Here is a 17,607-nt window from a genome sequence, read left to right on the forward strand (position 1 = left end):
ACATTAACATCAGACTCTGCCCAGTCCCAGGCCTCAATTCAACACTACATTAACATCAGACTCGGCCCAGTCCCAGGCCTGAATTCAACACTACATTAACATCAGACTCGGCCCAGTCGCAGGCCTCAGTTCAACACTACATTAACATCAGACTGTCTACCTTTCCATCTTTCCAGTTTCTTATAAAATGTCTCTCAATGTGGGATTTTTTATGAGACTGAAGTCGCTTCTCATTCACCAGCCTCTTGTTAAAATTTTCATGTTCCACATTAAATGTCGCACCAGAGTGTAGCTGCTGCACCATTTAAGGTGGAACAGGACGATTCAAACGAGAAGCTGGTGAATGAGAAACTTTGCAAGTTTTTTCGCGTTTCCATTTCTCTCTGCAGATTAAACATATCAGGAAACCAGCTGGAGTGACTAGAAACGCAGATCAGTCCATTCACCTCCAAATTATCGATGTCCGTCTTAAATCTCTCTCTTTGCCGTTTCGGAGCTACTAGCTGGGCGAGACTGTCATCTGTGTTGCTATGGTGACCAGCCATCTGCGCTGATCTTCAGGGTTAAAGGGTGAATCAGCAGTTCTACATTAACTCCAGCGTTTAAGACCATTTACTGTTAAACTGTGTTGAAGGATCAGCAGAGCTTTATTTTACTGTAGAGGAGGATTATTTTATTATTACCTGCTGATCTGATTCAGCTGTGGAGCCGCAAGGGGGCTGGAAAAGAGCTGCAGATACTACTACTACTACTACTACTACTACTACTACTACTACTACTACTAATAATAATAATAATAATAATAAATCATGATATGCCTCAAGTGATTCTGAATTATTGATGTTTGAAGTCGTAACGGACAAAAACAAGCAGCAGTGCTTCGTATAAAACTCCTTTAGAGTGCTGGCCGAATACGGTCACATCGTCCAGCCCTCTGTAGCACTAGTTGAGGTCAGTGTCTGATTTGAGGGTGAGGGTGAGCAGCTTAGCCCGGTCGGTGCTGATTTTGGTGCCACTCACCGTGCGGATAGCGATGGGGATGCCCGACTCGTCCACAGGGCCGATGCCCTCATAGTGCGGAGCTTTGATGACTGACACTCTCTTCTCCTCTTCAGAGAAACGGGCGATTGGAGTGGTGCTGCTGACCACCGACTGACCAGACATTACAGACTCTCTCTGCACTGTCTCTGAGCCCTCTGAGAGAGAGAGAGAGAGAGAGAGAGAGAGAGAGAGAGAGAGAGAGAGAGAGAGAGAGAGAGAGAGAGAGAGAGAGAGAGAGGGAGGAGATAAACAGAATGCAGGACAATCAAAATGGGGAGCGTAAAGGGGGGCATGACAAAACAGAGGGAGGGATGAGTGGGAGGGATGGAGAAGTGAGCGGCATGTCTGAATTCAAAGGTGACGTGAATTACAGTCCAGCTTAATCTGAAATAGCAGAAAGTCTGATAAAGCAAAACCAATCAACTGCACCTCAGCACATCGGTCTGCATGACGCAGCATAAACAAACCGGCCAACATGGACCTTTAGCATCTCTGCCAGACACAGTCAACACTGACACGAGTACAGCTACATCCAGGAAACACAACTGAGTTAAATACTCGCTACCATCTGCCAATCAGCGCCATGTGCTGCCTGACACAGCATACACAAACTAGCTAATGCGATAAGTGAGAATCCTTGCTTTACACAGCCATGGTTTGGCTATATACCGCTATATACCCACTACACTATACCAACCGCTATATACCCACTGCACTAACCAACCGCTATATACCCACTACACTACACCAACCGCTATATACCCACTACACTATACCAATCGCTATATACCCACTACACTATACCAACCGCTATATACCCACTACACTACACCAACTGCTATATACCCACTACACTACACCAACCGCTATATACCCATTACACTACACCAACCGCTATATACCCATTACACTACACCAACCGCTATATACCCATTACACTACACCAACCGCTATATACCCACTACACTATACCAACCGCTATATACCCATTACACTATACCAACCGCTATATACCCACTACACTATACCAACCGCTATAAACCAACCACTATATACCCACTACACTACACTACACCAACCGCTATATACCCACTACACTATACCGACCACTATATACCCACTACACTATACCAACCGCTATATACCCTCTACACTACACCAACCGCTATATACCCACTACACTACACCAACCGCTACATACCCACTACACTACACCAACCACTACATACCCACTACACTATACCAACCGCTATATACCCACTACACTATACCAACTGCTATATACCCACTACACTATACCAACCGCTATAAACCAACCACTATATACCCACTACACTACACTACACCAACCGCTATATACCCACTACACTATACCGACCACTATATACCCACTACACTATACCAACCGCTATATACCCACTACACTACACCAACCGCTATATACCCACTACACTACACCAACCGCTACATACCCACTACACTACACCAACCACTACATACCCACTACACTATACCAACCGCTATGTACCCACTACACTATACCAACCGCTATATACCCATTGCACTATACCAACCGCTATATACCCACTACACTATACCAACCGCTATATACCATTACACTATACCAACCGCTATATACCCACAACACTATACCAACCGCTATATACCCATTACACTATACCAACCGTTATATACCCACTACACTATACCAACCGCTATAAACCAACCACTATATACCCACTACACTACACTACACCAACCGCTATATACCCACTACACTATACCGACCACTATATCCCCACTCAACTATACCAAGCACTATATACCCACTACACTATACCAACCGCTATATCCCCACTACACTATACCAACTGCTATATACCCACTACACTATACCAACCGCTATATACCCACTACACTATACCAACCGCTATATCCCCACTACACTATACCAACCGCTATATACCCACTACACTATACCAACTGCTATATACCCACTACACTATACCGACCACTATATACCCACTACACTATACCAACCACTATAAACCAATCACTATATACCCACTATACTACACTATACCAAACACTATATACCCACTACACTATTCCAACCACTATCTAGACCATGGAATGAAGCAGTACTGGATTAAAATACTCATCAACATCTGCAACTTAGCATTAACATATCTAACACAGTATGAATCAACAGTACAAACAGCATAAACAAAGGTCCTGCTGGCTGTTAGCATCTGCTAAAAACAGCTGTTGTTGATTTCTTTAGAATTAAGAGGGCCCCATTTCACCTCCACATTAAACCCATCCATGCAGTGAAACACCACATACACACTAGTGAGCACACACACTAAGGGGCAGTGGGGACTCTGTCCCAGGTTGGTGGGCAGCCCAATCCGCAGCGTCCGGGGAGCAGTTGGGGGTTAGGTGTCTTGCTCAAGGGCACCTCAGTCATGTACTGTCTGCTCTGGGAATCAAACCGGAGACCTTTTAGTCACAGAGCCGGTTCCCTGACCTCCAGCCCACGATTTGCTCTCCTGTTGGGGAATCGAACCCTGGTCTCCCGCGTGACAGATGGGGATACTTGCCACTACACTAACAAGGAGATTTATCTGATTTCTGAGACAAAGTTTGCATCCAGGTAAGCAATATTGGATTAAAATATTTGCTAGCATCTGTGATTTAGCATAAGTTGCTGCTTGACCCTTGACAGCAAGTGAATAGAGGACCACTGTCAGCCCGCTGATGGCAAAGTGTTTTCTGGATGGTCCACCAGTGGTTATGCAGGCTTATAGACAAAATTCCACTCAACGTCATTAATTTTCCACTCACAGTCAAGCTTACTTTTTTTTCCTTCTTTCTTGTACTTCATAAATTAGCCAATCGTTTTAATCCAGCTCAGCATCAGCAATAACATTCCCTATCAAATTAATTTATTTCTGGCCTAGTCATTTCTTTTTTTTTTTCTCAGTTGTTTGAAATTGTTGTCTAAGTTTATTTTATGAATAAAAGTCTCTGTGCATTTAAAATCTGTTTTAGGACATTAAAAACTACTTAGAGCTTGTATGCAGGATGATAAACTGGGTGGTCCGAGGATGGACCAGCAGTGGCAATCGTCAGTGGGGTGCTGACCTTGCACGAATCTTCTCCAAGCGGTGGTTCAGCGGCCTGTCTCTGTCCATCCGCATTGTGCTCCTGTATCGATTGGTCCAGTCCAGCTTAATGGGTGCAAATGCATCCTGTCCCGAGGACTGGACTGGACAGGACAGCACTGCAAGCTGCCAATAGCACTGTGGCTAACAAGACGTGCATTACACAGCCATTATCACCAGGCAGGAAGAGCAGTGCTGGATCAATGGGAAAGTATAAACTGAATGGACTTCAATGGTATCTGCCATCATAAACCATCGCAATCACTTCTACATGAGAATTTAAAGCTGCCGCGCTTAAAGTGTCTGCTAGGCTGGACACTTTTCTGTTGTTCTCTGTGGATCATAAAGCTGGACATTAACCCTTAGATCCATAGAATTTTTGGGAATTTTTTGGCATTTGGGTCAATTACAAAGTATTTACATGTGACAGTCACACAGGCCATATGTTACTCTTTTCAGGCGACCCTGGGCTGCTCAGATACGCCATTGTTTGACAAGTAATGCAACAGAAATTTGATGTATCTTTATGAATTTAGCTCATTTTTCATCAAAAAGTTACCTATTGCTTGGTAAATTTTGTAATGTTTTGCTTATAGAGATCTTGAAAACAAGTTGCACCTCAGACACCTTTTCAGAAAGTGTTAGTCTGGAGTGTCTGAGGGCTTAAAGTGCAAGAATCATTAAGCATTAAATTAAATTAAATTAGCATAAGGCAGACATGCTTTTTATTGATTTCCTGTCTGCTTGGATTCAGACTCAGTGCTAAAACCCTGATACACTGCAAGACACTTTATTTTTAATTACAATTGAGTTGCATATTTAAGATACGTTTCAGATTCAGATACGTTTAATGCTGGAAATGTACTAACCCTAACCCAATGTAAACTGAAAGACAGGGCTAAATATGATTCATTTTATAATTTATTGTTGGATATTCATTGTTATTTATCTGTTAAAATGAGTTTGTGTGATTTTGAGGGAAAGAGGGAAAGTGAGCTCAATGTAGTTGGGACAAGGCCATATTCTGCCCTATTTCCATATCTCCACCCCTCCCTCCACTCTCTTTAGCTATCAGTCAGAAGATGGTTTGAGACATGAGGGAAAGTTTTATACCAAACACATTGCTGTGGGGATTTAAATGGAGATTAATGGGTAATAAATGGATGTAAACACAGGATCTGAATGGTGGTTTTCTGAACTGGATTACTGACTGTTTCATTGCTGAAATCCTCTCAGAGTTACTGAGGACACGGTGCCCTGATGGTCAACATAATGTCTGATTTGCGTCACTGCAAGACGGGAAATATTTAATGCCTATAAACTTTGGTGTTAAACACTTTTCAGAGTACATTTGATGGCAAAGACAACAAATGATTGATCCCTCAACCAAATCAATCATCACCTTTCAGTCGAAGCCCAGGTAACCAAACTATCTTTTTTTGGACGTGTTCTGAGAAGAACAAACTCATTGGAGAAAGCCAGTATTCTTGGAAGAGACTGCCCAGCCACAAGATGGGTGGATATGATCAAGGGAATCATGAACAAGACATTCAGAAGCCTGAAGACCGAAACAGATGACCAAATAACCTGGAGAAACACCGTCCATATGATCGCCAGAAGTCAGAAATTACTTGGCAGCACTTAATAATAACAACAGGTAAACAGAGTCACAAAATAAACCTGACAATAAACAATGATCTCTACAAACACACAATCTAACCCACTCATTCTTCTGGGTCGCTGGAGCCTATCCCAGCAAACATTGGGCTGAAGGTCACCAATCCATCACAGGGCAGACAGACAGACATATGTATACACCCACACCTAGGGGCAATTTAGCATGTCCAGTGGGCCTGAATGCATGTCTTTGGACTGCGGGATAACATGCAAACTCCACACAGAAAGAATCCCGACTGGAAACCAAACCCAGGCCCATCTTGCTATGAAGCGATAACGCTCTCCACTGCACCAACTCATCTACAAACAGTGGTATATATTTAATTCCGATACAAAGAAGTAGTCAAAGAGATGAATGAACTCACCACTAAAATGGAAAGTCAGCTGATCACTACAGCAGATCTCCCTCTAATGACTCTCACCATCCGATAAAACCAATCTATATTGTAGATACCATAATGCTACACTCTCACTTTACCACTTCAGTAAGTGAGTCATTACATTTCACCATTGGAGTACTTTTCCCTCTTGTGGATTAAAGAATATATTTTACCACAGCAGGAAGTCTCTTTTAGTGCAGGAGGTCAGGGTGAAACTGGCCACTCACCTGAGCGTCTAGTTTGCTGGATCTGCACTAGTCCTGGACTAAGGACTGGTGGAGGAGGGGGGTGCGCTGGAGGAGAGAAGGCCCTCTGGGAATGAGCATTTCCATTCACTGCCATCTGACTCTGTGGACAGCATAACAAACAGTATATGTAAGAGATGGAATTGTGTTTCCAATTTAGTGAATGGTGTTTAACCAGGCATGTCTACGGGCTGGTAAAGCTGTGGGACTACAGCGTTAGCAAAGCAGGAAGAGACCAGAGAGTCAGAAGACAAATATAAGCAGAATGGAAGGACAACATAAGAATTCACAAGCGACACAAAGGACTGAACCGCGGAACACACTGTTAACATTCCGACTCAGTTCACACCAGAGATGTGCACAAGTGGCTTTATGCAAGTCGGAGTCCAGTCTTGAGTCTCTGGAATAAGAATCGAGTTTTGAGTCTCTGGTTTGCAATTAATAGTTGAGTCTCCAGTCTCTGAGGATTCAAGGGTCAAGTCTCCAAGGTGCAAGTCAGAGTCAAGTCTCAAGTCTCCAAGGTGCAAGTTGGAGTGGAGTTTCTCACCATCAAATCTCAGGTCTCTGGTTTGCAAGAAGGAGTTCAGTCTCCAGTCTCTGAGGATTCAAGTCTCAAGTCTCTGAGGTGCAAGTCGGAGTCAAGTCTCAAGTCTCTGAGGTGCAAGTTAGAGTGGAGTCTCTCACCATTGAATCTCAGGTCTCTGGTTTGCAAGTAGGAGTTGAGCCTCAAGTCTCTAGGGTGCAAATCAGAGCCAAGTCTTGAGTATCTGATGTGAGAATCTGAGTCAAATCTCAAGTCAATGAAGTGGAAGCCAGAGTCAAGATTCGAGTATCTCTGGAGTGTGAGTCAGAGTCAAGTCTCAAGCCTCTAAGGTGCGAGTCAGAGTTGGGTCTTGAATTTCTGGGGTGCATAATGGAGAAGAGTCTCAAGTCTGTAAGATGCAAAGTAAGAGTTAAGTCTTGAGTCTCTGAGATGGGAGTTAAGTCTCTGAAATATATAAATCAGAGTCAGGTCTTGAGTCTCTGGGGTGCAAATCAGAGTCGAGTATCAAGTCTCTCAGGTGCGAACAGGAGTTGAATCTTGAGTCTATCTGGTGCAAGTCAGAATTGGGTCTTGAATCACCAGGCTGCATGTTGGAATTGAGTCTTGAGTCTCTGAGGAGTCAGAGTTAAGTCTTTGAAGTGCGAACCACTGTAAAGCCTCTGGTGTCTGAGGAGTGAGTAGGAGTTGAGTCTTGAGTCTCTGAGGTGCGAATACAAGTTGAGTCTCGAGTCTCTGAGGTGTTAGTAGGAGTTAAGCCTTGAGTCTCTGAGGTGCAAATAGGAGTTAAGTCTTAAGTCTCTGAGGTGCGAATAACAGTTAAGTCTCGAGTCTCTGAGGTGCGGATAGAAGTTGAGTCTCGAGTCTCTGAAGTGTAAGTAAGAGTAAAGTTTTGAGTCTCTGAGGTGCGAATAGGAGTTGAGTCTCGAGTCTCTGAGGTGTGAATAGAAGTTGAGTCTCGAGTCTCTGAAGTGTAAGTAAGAGTAAAGTTTTGAGTCTCTGAGGGGCGAATAGGAGTTGAGTCCCGAGTCTCTGAGGTGTAAGTAGGAGTTAAGTCTCGAGTCTCTGAGGTGTAAATAGGAGTTGAGTCTTGAGTCTCTGAGGTGTAAGTAGGAGTTAAGTCTCGAGTGTCTGAGGCGCAAATAGGAGTTTAGTCTCAAGTCTCTGAGGTGTAAGTAGGAGTTGAGTCTCGAGTCTCTGAGGTGTAAGTAGGAGTTGAGTCTCGAGTCTCTGAGGTGTAAGTAGGAGTTGAGTCTTGAGTCTCTGAGGTGTAAGTAGGAGTTAAGTCTCGAGTCTCTGAGGTGCGAATAGGAGTTGAGTCTTGAGGCTCTATGAGGTGTAAGTATGAGTTGAGTCTCGAGTCTCTGAGGTGTAAGTAGGAGTTAAGTCTTAAGTCTCTGAGGTGCGAATAACAGTTAAGTCTCGAGTCTTTGAGGCGCGAATAGAAGTTGAGTCTCAAGTCTCTGAGGTGTAAGTAGGAGTTGAGTCTCGAGTCTCTGAGGTGTAAGTAGGAGTTGAGTCTTGAGTCTCTGAGGTGTTAGTAGGAGTTAAGCCTTGAGTCTCTGAGGTGCGAATAGGAGTTAAGTCTCGAGTCTCTGAGGTGCGAATAGAAGTTGAGTCTCGAGTCTCTGAAGTGTAAGTAAGAGTAAAGTTTTGAGTCTCTGAGGTGTGAATAGGAGTTGAGTCTTGAGTCTCTGAGGTGTAAGTAAGAGTAAAGTTTTGAGTCTCTGAGGTGTAAGTAGGACTTAAGTCTCGAGTCTTTGAGGCGCGAATAGAAGTTGAGTCTCAAGTCTCTGAGGTGTAAGTAGGAGTTGAGTCTTGAGTCTCTGAGGTGTAAGTAGGAGTTGAGTCTCGAGTCTCTGAGGTGTAAGTAGGAGTTAAGTCTCGAGTCTCTGAGGTGCGAATAAGAGTCGAGTCTTGAGTCTCTGAGGTGTAAGTATGAGTTAAGTCTCGAGTCTCTGAGGCGCAAATAGGAGTTTAGTCTCAAGTCTCTGAGGTGTAAGTAGGAGTTAAGTCTCGAGTCTCTGAGGTGCGAATAGGAGTTGAGTCTTGAGTCTCTGAAGTGTAAGTAGGAGTTAAGTCTCGAGTCTCCAAGGCGCGAATAGGAGTTTAGTCTCAAGTCTCTGAGGTGCGAATAGGAGTTGAGTTTTGAGTCTCTGAGGCGTAAGTAGGAGTTGAGTCTCAAGTCTCTGAGATGTAAGTAAGAGTAAAGTTTTGAGTCTCTGAGACGGCACTCTTAATTTAATTTGTTGTGCTTGAGTTTTTTCCTATAGATAAAATATTACGAGTCTCAAGTTATGGGTTCAAGTCGAGTCGCTACTCAGTTAAGGGCAAGTCAGAGTCAAATTGAGAGTCAGTCACTGTGCAATTTGACTCCCCACCTCTGGTCCATAAATTTTCATTTTTGATAACTGATCTGGACACTCGAAAACAGGAAACATACAAAGAAACTGTTCCAACACATTAATTTCAGAAGTGCAACAACAACAAAAGTCAACTAGAAAAGAGAAAGCGTTATAAAGCCTGTAGACAACAGGCTGCTGAAGGTTTGTGAGTAAGTGGTCGACACTGAATTCAAGTAATGACTAAAGTAGGTTACTACATTCGAATGTCCAACCTTGAGGATGAAAGACAAACAAGCAAATAAACAGACACTCTAAACAGATTTGATCAAACCACATAAGCATTAAGGGAACAATAAGCAATCCAGAGCAGACAGAAGCCGTGAGCTGGACGCAGCCAAGAGACTTAACACTTGTAGCAACGTGTAGTAAACGTTCACAGGCTGGCAGGAATGAACAGGTTAGTGATGTTGCAACAAACGTTAGACGAATGCAACAGGAAAACTGAGCAAAGGGGGCGGGGTCGCGTGATAGTTACGTTAGCATCTGCAGCCGTTGCTGGGGTGGGAAGGGCGGGGCCATTGTCAGGCATGACAGAGGTGTGGCTGAGAGTGGGGGAAGGGGTGGGCGTAGCCAGGGGCGAGTCCAAGCCACAGATCTGCAGCTCCTCCAGGACGGCAGTTGATGAGGAATAGTGACTTAGCGCCGACACAGTTAGTGGCGATGCCACGGGAGACGGCACCAGCCCAGAGCGTTCCGGGGAAGCATAGGGCGTCGGGGAGAGGGCTTTGGGCAGGAGCCCGGACAAGAAGTCAGGTGAGTCTTGACTGGCACGGCTGAAGGGTAACCGGCGGGCTGATGGTTCAGGTGATGGAGGACCGGAAACTGCAGCACCCCCTCTGGGCGGGGAGGTGTCAAGCTGACGAAGGGGTGACGATAGGAGGGAGGAAGGGAAGGGAAAGAAGAGATTAGAGCAAACGCACGGCCAAGCGAGAGGGCAGGAAGTGAAACACCATGTTTCTTGTGGAAGAGCTGGGCTGTACCATGCTAGGAATGCGCAAATGGAGCTGTGGGAGGAGAAAGAATGTTAACCCTGGCTTTTCCTGAGGGGTCAAGACACACAGGCACAACAGGTACAGACGTCTGTATGTACTCATTTTTGCTGTTAGGTGCTCTTGGACAGATCATGCAGTAACGACAGCGGCTGGTCGACAAAATCTGTTGACTAGAAACAGGTAAGACTAAAGAGCTGCAGTACCAGGACATCAGCTGATGGTCTTGGAGGGACTACGGGGCTGGACACTGGGTCCTCGTCTTCGGGTTTGGCTGCAGATGGAGCTACGGATCCAGCCTGCGGTCCCGAGCCTTTCGGGGCTATCTGGATGGAGAGAGAGGCTGTGTGTGTAGGAGTGGCTAAGGTGGACTCACGGCAGGGTGGTGGATTAGGGGGAGTAATGGGTGTGGCCTCCTTGGGCTCCTGGTGACTAAGGTTCACAGTGTTTGCTGTGGTAGTCCTATCATTAGTTAACTTAACGTTCGCCATGTTCACTTTAGTAGCATTAGCATTAGCCACTGTAGTCTTAACTGTGTTCACTTTAGTAGCATTAGCATTAGCCATGTTAGGATCTGCTGCGTTATCATTGACGTTTGGTGGGCTGGCTCTGGTTTTATTACTTCCTAGTTTGAGAGATGGGACCTTGTGCTCCAGGAGTTGGGTGATATAACTGTTAGCACTAGTATTAGCCTCTGGAGAGTGGTCTGCGGTAGATGTGGTGGTGCGGGTGGTCTTGGAATAGGAATATGTGGAAGAGAGGCTGGATTTGATGGTGTAAGAACCGGAGGGGCTGGAGAGCATCGGAAGGGAGCTGTAAGAAGGAGGATTAGGTGTCATGTGATAGCTCTCTCTCCGAGGGGGCTGGAGCGGGACCTGATCGACACAAAGGGGAGCCAATCAGGAAACGGAAAACATTAGCACTGGAAGACACGGCACATTGTCCTAGAGACAAAAAGTCAAGGTGAGATCATTTCTCGTTCCTTAATGCGAGGCCTGAAAGCAGGAGTGACAAAAATCTCATTAAAATATCCCCCGTGGTGGCTTTCAGGAACGGAGTGCTCTTCCTAAAGAACTTAGAATCCCATCAAACCTGTGGCCTGTGAATAATAACAAGACTAATTTTAGAAGCTTTTTAAAAGAGGTTCAGCTTAAAAGTATAACAACACATTTATGGATTAAATGGAACATCTGGAGATGTGGGATATTCTCATACCACTGACAAAGAGCTTATAGATCTTTTCTAAAATATATAACAACAATGCATTGTTGTATTTAAGATTCACATGTTAAATAAAACAATACATTATTATTACAGCTCCTGTTGTCGTGTGAATGTTAGCATCAAATGTGAGTAATCATGATTAACTACACTAAATAATGTTTAATCACAGCCTTAGAATAAATTAATAAGAAATATGATGGTGATTGACTGTTTACATGTTCAACTGTATGTAGGAAATACAAGATGCAAAAAATGCAATGTATTACATAAATAACATATTGGCCAATTATAATGGTTATCAGTAACGTATAAACCTAACTCTGGTAAGATTATGACTCGTTTGGAATTACCCTCCACTGTTCATAGTGGTGTTGTGCAATAATAAACAAACAAACAAATGTTTACAGCATTTGCCTGACGCGCTTATCCAGAGAGACTTACAATTTGATCATTTTACACAGGCAGGCATACGCAGTGTTGGGAGTCTTACCCAAGAAATCGTATTGGTACAGTTCAAGGTGTTTACCCAGGTGGGGCACTGAACCCCAGTCTACAGCGTAGAAGGCAGAAGGGTTACCCACTACACTATAGAACTGCTATATACCCCCTACACTATACCAACCAGTATATCCCTACTACACTTTACCAACCACTATATACCCACTACACTATAGAACCGCTATATACCCACTACACTATACCAACCAGTATATCCCCACTACACTATACCAACCACTATATACCCACTACACTATAGAACCGCTATATACCCACTACACTATACCAACCACTATATACCCACTACACTATACCAACCACTATATACCCACTACACTATAGAACCGCTATATAGCCACTACACCATACCAACCACTATATACCCACTACACTATACCAACGAGTATATCCCCACTACACTATACCAACCACTATATACCCACTACACTATACCAACCAGTATATCCCCACTAAACTATACCAAGCACTATATACCCACTACACTATACCAACCGCTATATACCCACTACACTATACCAACCACTATATACCCACTACACTATACCAACCAGTATATCCCCACTAAACTATACCAAGCACTATATACCCACTACACTATACCAACCACTATATACCCACTACACTATACCAAGCACTATATACCCACTACACTATACCAACCAGTATATCCCCACTAAACTATACCAAGCACTATATACCCACTACACTATACCAACTGCTATATACCCCCTACACTATACCAACTGCTATATACCCCCTACACTATACCAACCACTATATACCCACTACACTATACCAAGCACTATATACCCACTACACTATACCAACCAGTATATACCCACTACACTATACCAAGCACTATATACCCACTACACTATACCAACTGCTATATACCGCCTACACTATACCAACCACTATATACCCACTACACTATACCAACCACTATATACCCACTACACTATACCAACCACTATATACCCACTACACTATACCAACCACTATATACCCACTAAACTATACCAACCAGTATATCCCCACTAAACTATACCAAGCACTATATACCCACTAAACTATACCAAGCACTATATACCCACTACACTATACCAACCGCTATATACCCACTACACTATACCAACCACTATATACCCACTACACTATACCAACCAGTATATCCCCACTAAACTATACCAAGCACTATATACCCACTACACTATACCAACCGCTATATACCCACTACACTATACCAACCACTATATACCCACTACACTATACCAACCAGTATATCCCCACTAAACTATACAAAGCACTATATACCCACTACACTATACCAACCACTATATACCCACTACACTATACCAACCACTATATACCCACTACACTATACCAACCAGTATATCCCCACTAAACTATACAAAGCACTATATACCCACTACACTATACCAACCACTATATACCCACTACACTATACCAACCACTATATACCCACTACACTATACCAACCAGTATATCCCCACTAAACTATACCAAGCACTATATACCCACTACACTATACCAACCGCTATATACCCACTACACTATACCAACCACTATATACCCACTACACTATACCAACCAGTATATCCCCACTAAACTATACCAAGCACTATATACCCACTACACTATACCAACCGCTATATACCCCCTACACTATACCAACCACTATATACCCACTACACTATACCAACCAGTATATCCCCACTAAACTATACCAAGCACTATATACCCACTACACTACACCGACCGCTACATACCCACTACACTACACCGACCGCTACATACCCACTACACTACACCGACCGCTACATACCCACTACACTACACCGACCGCTATATACCCACTACACTACACCGACCGCTACATACCCACTACACTACACCGACCGCTACATACCCACTACACTACACCGACCGCTACATACCCACTACACTACACCGACCGCTATATACCCACTACACTACACCGACCGCTATATACCCACTACACTACACCGACCGCTATATACCCACTACACTATACCAACTGCTATATACCCACTACACTATACCAACCACTATATACCCACTACACTAACCAACCAGTATATCCCCACTACACTACACAACCGCTATACACCCACTACACTTCACCAACCGCTATATACCCACTACTCTAATCAACCAGTATATCCCCACTACACTACACCGACCACTATATACCCACTACACTACAGCAACCGCTATATACCCACTACACTACACCAAACGCTATATACCCACTACACTACACCAACCGCTATATACCCACTAAACTACACCGACCACGGGACAAAACGGGTGAGCTGTGTTTCCTTCTATCCGACAAATACTAACTGGAGAATTGCCAGTGTACCATCGCTTTTTGCCCACAGCTGCAAAAAACGAACCAGTTACCAGCAAACATTGACTGTTTACTGAGCTGTACACTCCCTCCAAAAGCACCTGACAGCAGGACAGCCCATCCACGCCTGCCTTTTGCACTCTGAGCTTTGCTTAAGCTCAGAGATCAAGCAGCTCATTGAATTTCCGTTGGTCTTAGATTGAAATATAAAGACATAGTGTCGCTTCTCAAAATCCAACATGATTCTGTTATTAGTGACTTTCCCGTTCCACCTTAAATAGTCCAGCAGTTCTGACACCTGAAGCTCCAGAATGTATCTGCTACTCCGTTTAAGGTGGAACGGGAAAATTCAAATGATATTCTCGTGAATATCTGACTTCTGCTTCATATCACTGTAGAATTAGGGGGATGATAATAATTGCCCCCCTCCTTGAAGGCAAACGATGCCCTAAATGTAACTAAAGCCCAGCAGTGAGGTTGAGGCAAGATTGCTGCAGAGTGGCATGTTTGGTTGGTTTGGTTCTTTCAAACAGCAACATATGTAACCCTAAAAAGGGGGTGTGGGATAAGAGCCCCTGAGCGTTCAGTGTAGTTTACCGGGACAGGGGACTTCTTGTCCAGCAAGTTGGGTCGGACGCTGCGGAAGCCTTTGGCTGCCAGAGATGAGCTGCTGGCATCACCGTTCCTGAAGCCCTCCGTTACGCTACGTGACCGCCAGCCATCTAAACATACACACAATGATATTACAATTTGATTAATACTCATAATAATAATAATAATAATAATAATAATAATAATAATAATAATAATAATCATACAAGTTTATTTAATACTGTACAGATGCCAACTCTGTGTCCAGCACCTGTCGTTTATGGGTTAATTAACTAAAACCGCAGCAGGTGAAAGTTATACAACCTGCCCCATAAACAGGACCATCAGTAACGGACCGGAGGGCTAATTATAACCGACAGAAACCCAATTCATTAAGTCCACCTCCTATTTCTTCACTCACTGTCCATTTTATCAGCCCCACTGACCATTCAGGACCACTCTGTAGTTCTGCAGTGAACACTTTATTAAGACCCAACAGGAAGCACAAGAACACAGTTAAAGTTCCATGTTTTGTTGATTTACTAAGTGAAAATGTCAACACATCTTATACAGACACAGTTTAACACTGACTTACTGTTGATCTGCTGAATTTAGCATGTTGCCTCAGGCCTGGACCACGTTACTGGCCCCTTGGCACAAATGTTTGGTGGACCCCTTCCTGGCTACCTTTGTTTGGGTGGTTAGGGCACTTTTTATGACATCACAGAAGGTTACATGGTGGCTATGCACCAGTACAATGACAGCACACTGACCGCAGTGTTAGCCAGGTCACCACTATAATTACACTGCTTTTTCCAGTAGAGACAAAAAAACAGCAAGATTATTAACTTTAACATAAACCCAGCAATCAATGCAACACTGGGGGCAGTCGTGGACTGGAGGTCAGGGAACTGGCCCTGTGACCGGAAGGTCGCCAGTTCAATCCCCAGTGCTGACAGTCCATGACTGAGGTGTCCTTGAGCAAGACACCTGACCCCCAACTGCTCCCCGGGCGTCGTGGATAGGGCTGCCCATTGCTCTGGGCAAGTGTGCTCATTGCCCCCTTGTGTGTGTGTGTGTGTGTGTGTGTGTGTGTGGTCACTAGAGTGTATGTGGTGTTTCACTTCATGGATGGGTTAAATGCGGAGGTGGAATTTCCTCGTTTGTGGGATTAAAAAAAGTATGACTTAACATTATAGAGCAGGGGTGTCCAACTTAACCAGGAAAAGGGCCACATTAAAAATTCTCAAGTCTGTGGGCCAGAAACGGGGGAAAAAAAAAAAAAGGAATGAATGTTGTGCTGTGACCCAAACCGGTCACTGTTCATTCAAAATATGCAAATATTTCAACAGTAAAATACAGACACTTGTAGTAGACCTTGAAATATTACACTGACACCTTACACGTCCTCGGGGTCTCAGCCTGTTAAACCTATCCATCTGCTCGACCTGGACACCCGGATATTCTCTTTTTCTTGCAGGTTCATTAAGACTCGGGCTCAGTTTCTGAGCTGCTGAGCTGACGTTCAGTGTTTATGTTGCTTGACCTGCAGGTGAAATGCATTTTGGTGATATGACTGTGTGGAAGCACCTTATGGTGCAGTGCGTGCTGGGAACTGTAGCGTAGTGCAATCTGAAATGGGCTGATATTAAAATACTTTAGTACTGTGTGGTGGGGCTGCTGTGGCCTGTGGGAAACATGAATCCAATAAAGACAACAAATAAAATCAGACAGCTGAAATGTACAGTGACCGAAAAAAGCAGTGAATGTATGAACCCAAACCATTAAGCACCCTAAGCAAAGGCGTACTGCCTCAGTGGTGGGCGGGGTGCTCATTTATATCTTACCTTATATCCTTATATTTATCAGAAGTAGACAGTTTTCAGATCTCTACCCACAAGGCTGATGTAACTTTGACCTTTTCTTTAAACTGGCTGGCTGACATTCACATTAGGCTTTGGGAATGGGCATCCTCTGCTCTCTCAGATTCCCAGTCTCCGGTTTACAGATTCCCCCACATCTTTTGAATATATTTGGAGTTTCAAATGCAAAGTACATTCAAAGAAACGCCAGCTTACAGCTAATAACCTTGGCCGAAATAACGGCGGACAGTCAGCATTTGCTACACAGCAACCGGACGAGTAAATGGACACATGGAGAGGGTCCAGAAGGAGATCGGCCACAACACAATACTAAATTTGAAATTAGTTCAGTGTTTCTAGCAAAATTCACACCACGAGTCAAATCAGCCATTTAGATTTCCCATAAAACTGGCAGAGAATCCGGTCCTGTGTGGTCTGTGCAAAAGTTATGGCACCTTTCATATTTGCATGTTCTTATTGTTTCCCAATATGTCAAACTCAGCCAATAAACAGAAATGCCATATTTAAGCTCCTTGAAGGGAACCTGCTCACTCGTCATCAACAAAGCATG

General features: G+C 44.0%; 1 protein-coding gene across 11 annotated transcripts in view; it reads right to left on the bottom strand.

Annotated features, from left to right (window-relative positions):
• The window catches only part of sorbs2a (sorbin and SH3 domain containing 2a), a 156,247-nt gene that overhangs the window by 73,883 nt on the left and 64,757 nt on the right, over window positions 1-17,607 (bottom strand). For 8 of the 11 annotated variants that reach the window (XM_017686421.2, XM_037532844.1, XM_037532843.1 and 5 more), the window contains 4 exons: window positions 15,181-15,305; window positions 10,652-11,320; window positions 6,493-6,613; window positions 1,021-1,196 (listed from right to left, as the gene is read on the bottom strand). In XM_017686421.2, coding sequence (XP_017541910.1) covers window positions 1,021-1,196; window positions 6,493-6,613; window positions 10,652-11,320; window positions 15,181-15,305 — 1,091 coding nt within the window. Of the gene's footprint in view, window positions 1-1,020; window positions 1,197-6,492; window positions 6,614-9,931; window positions 10,313-10,651; window positions 11,321-15,180; window positions 15,306-17,607 lie in introns of all 11 variants that reach the window. The other 3 variants (XM_037532848.1, XM_037532849.1, XM_037532850.1) reach the window with 3 other exon arrangements.

The sequence above is a fragment of the Pygocentrus nattereri genome, chromosome 22 (assembly GCF_015220715.1).
Source record: "Pygocentrus nattereri isolate fPygNat1 chromosome 22, fPygNat1.pri, whole genome shotgun sequence".
NCBI classification, from domain to species: Eukaryota; Metazoa; Chordata; class Actinopteri; order Characiformes; family Serrasalmidae; genus Pygocentrus; species Pygocentrus nattereri.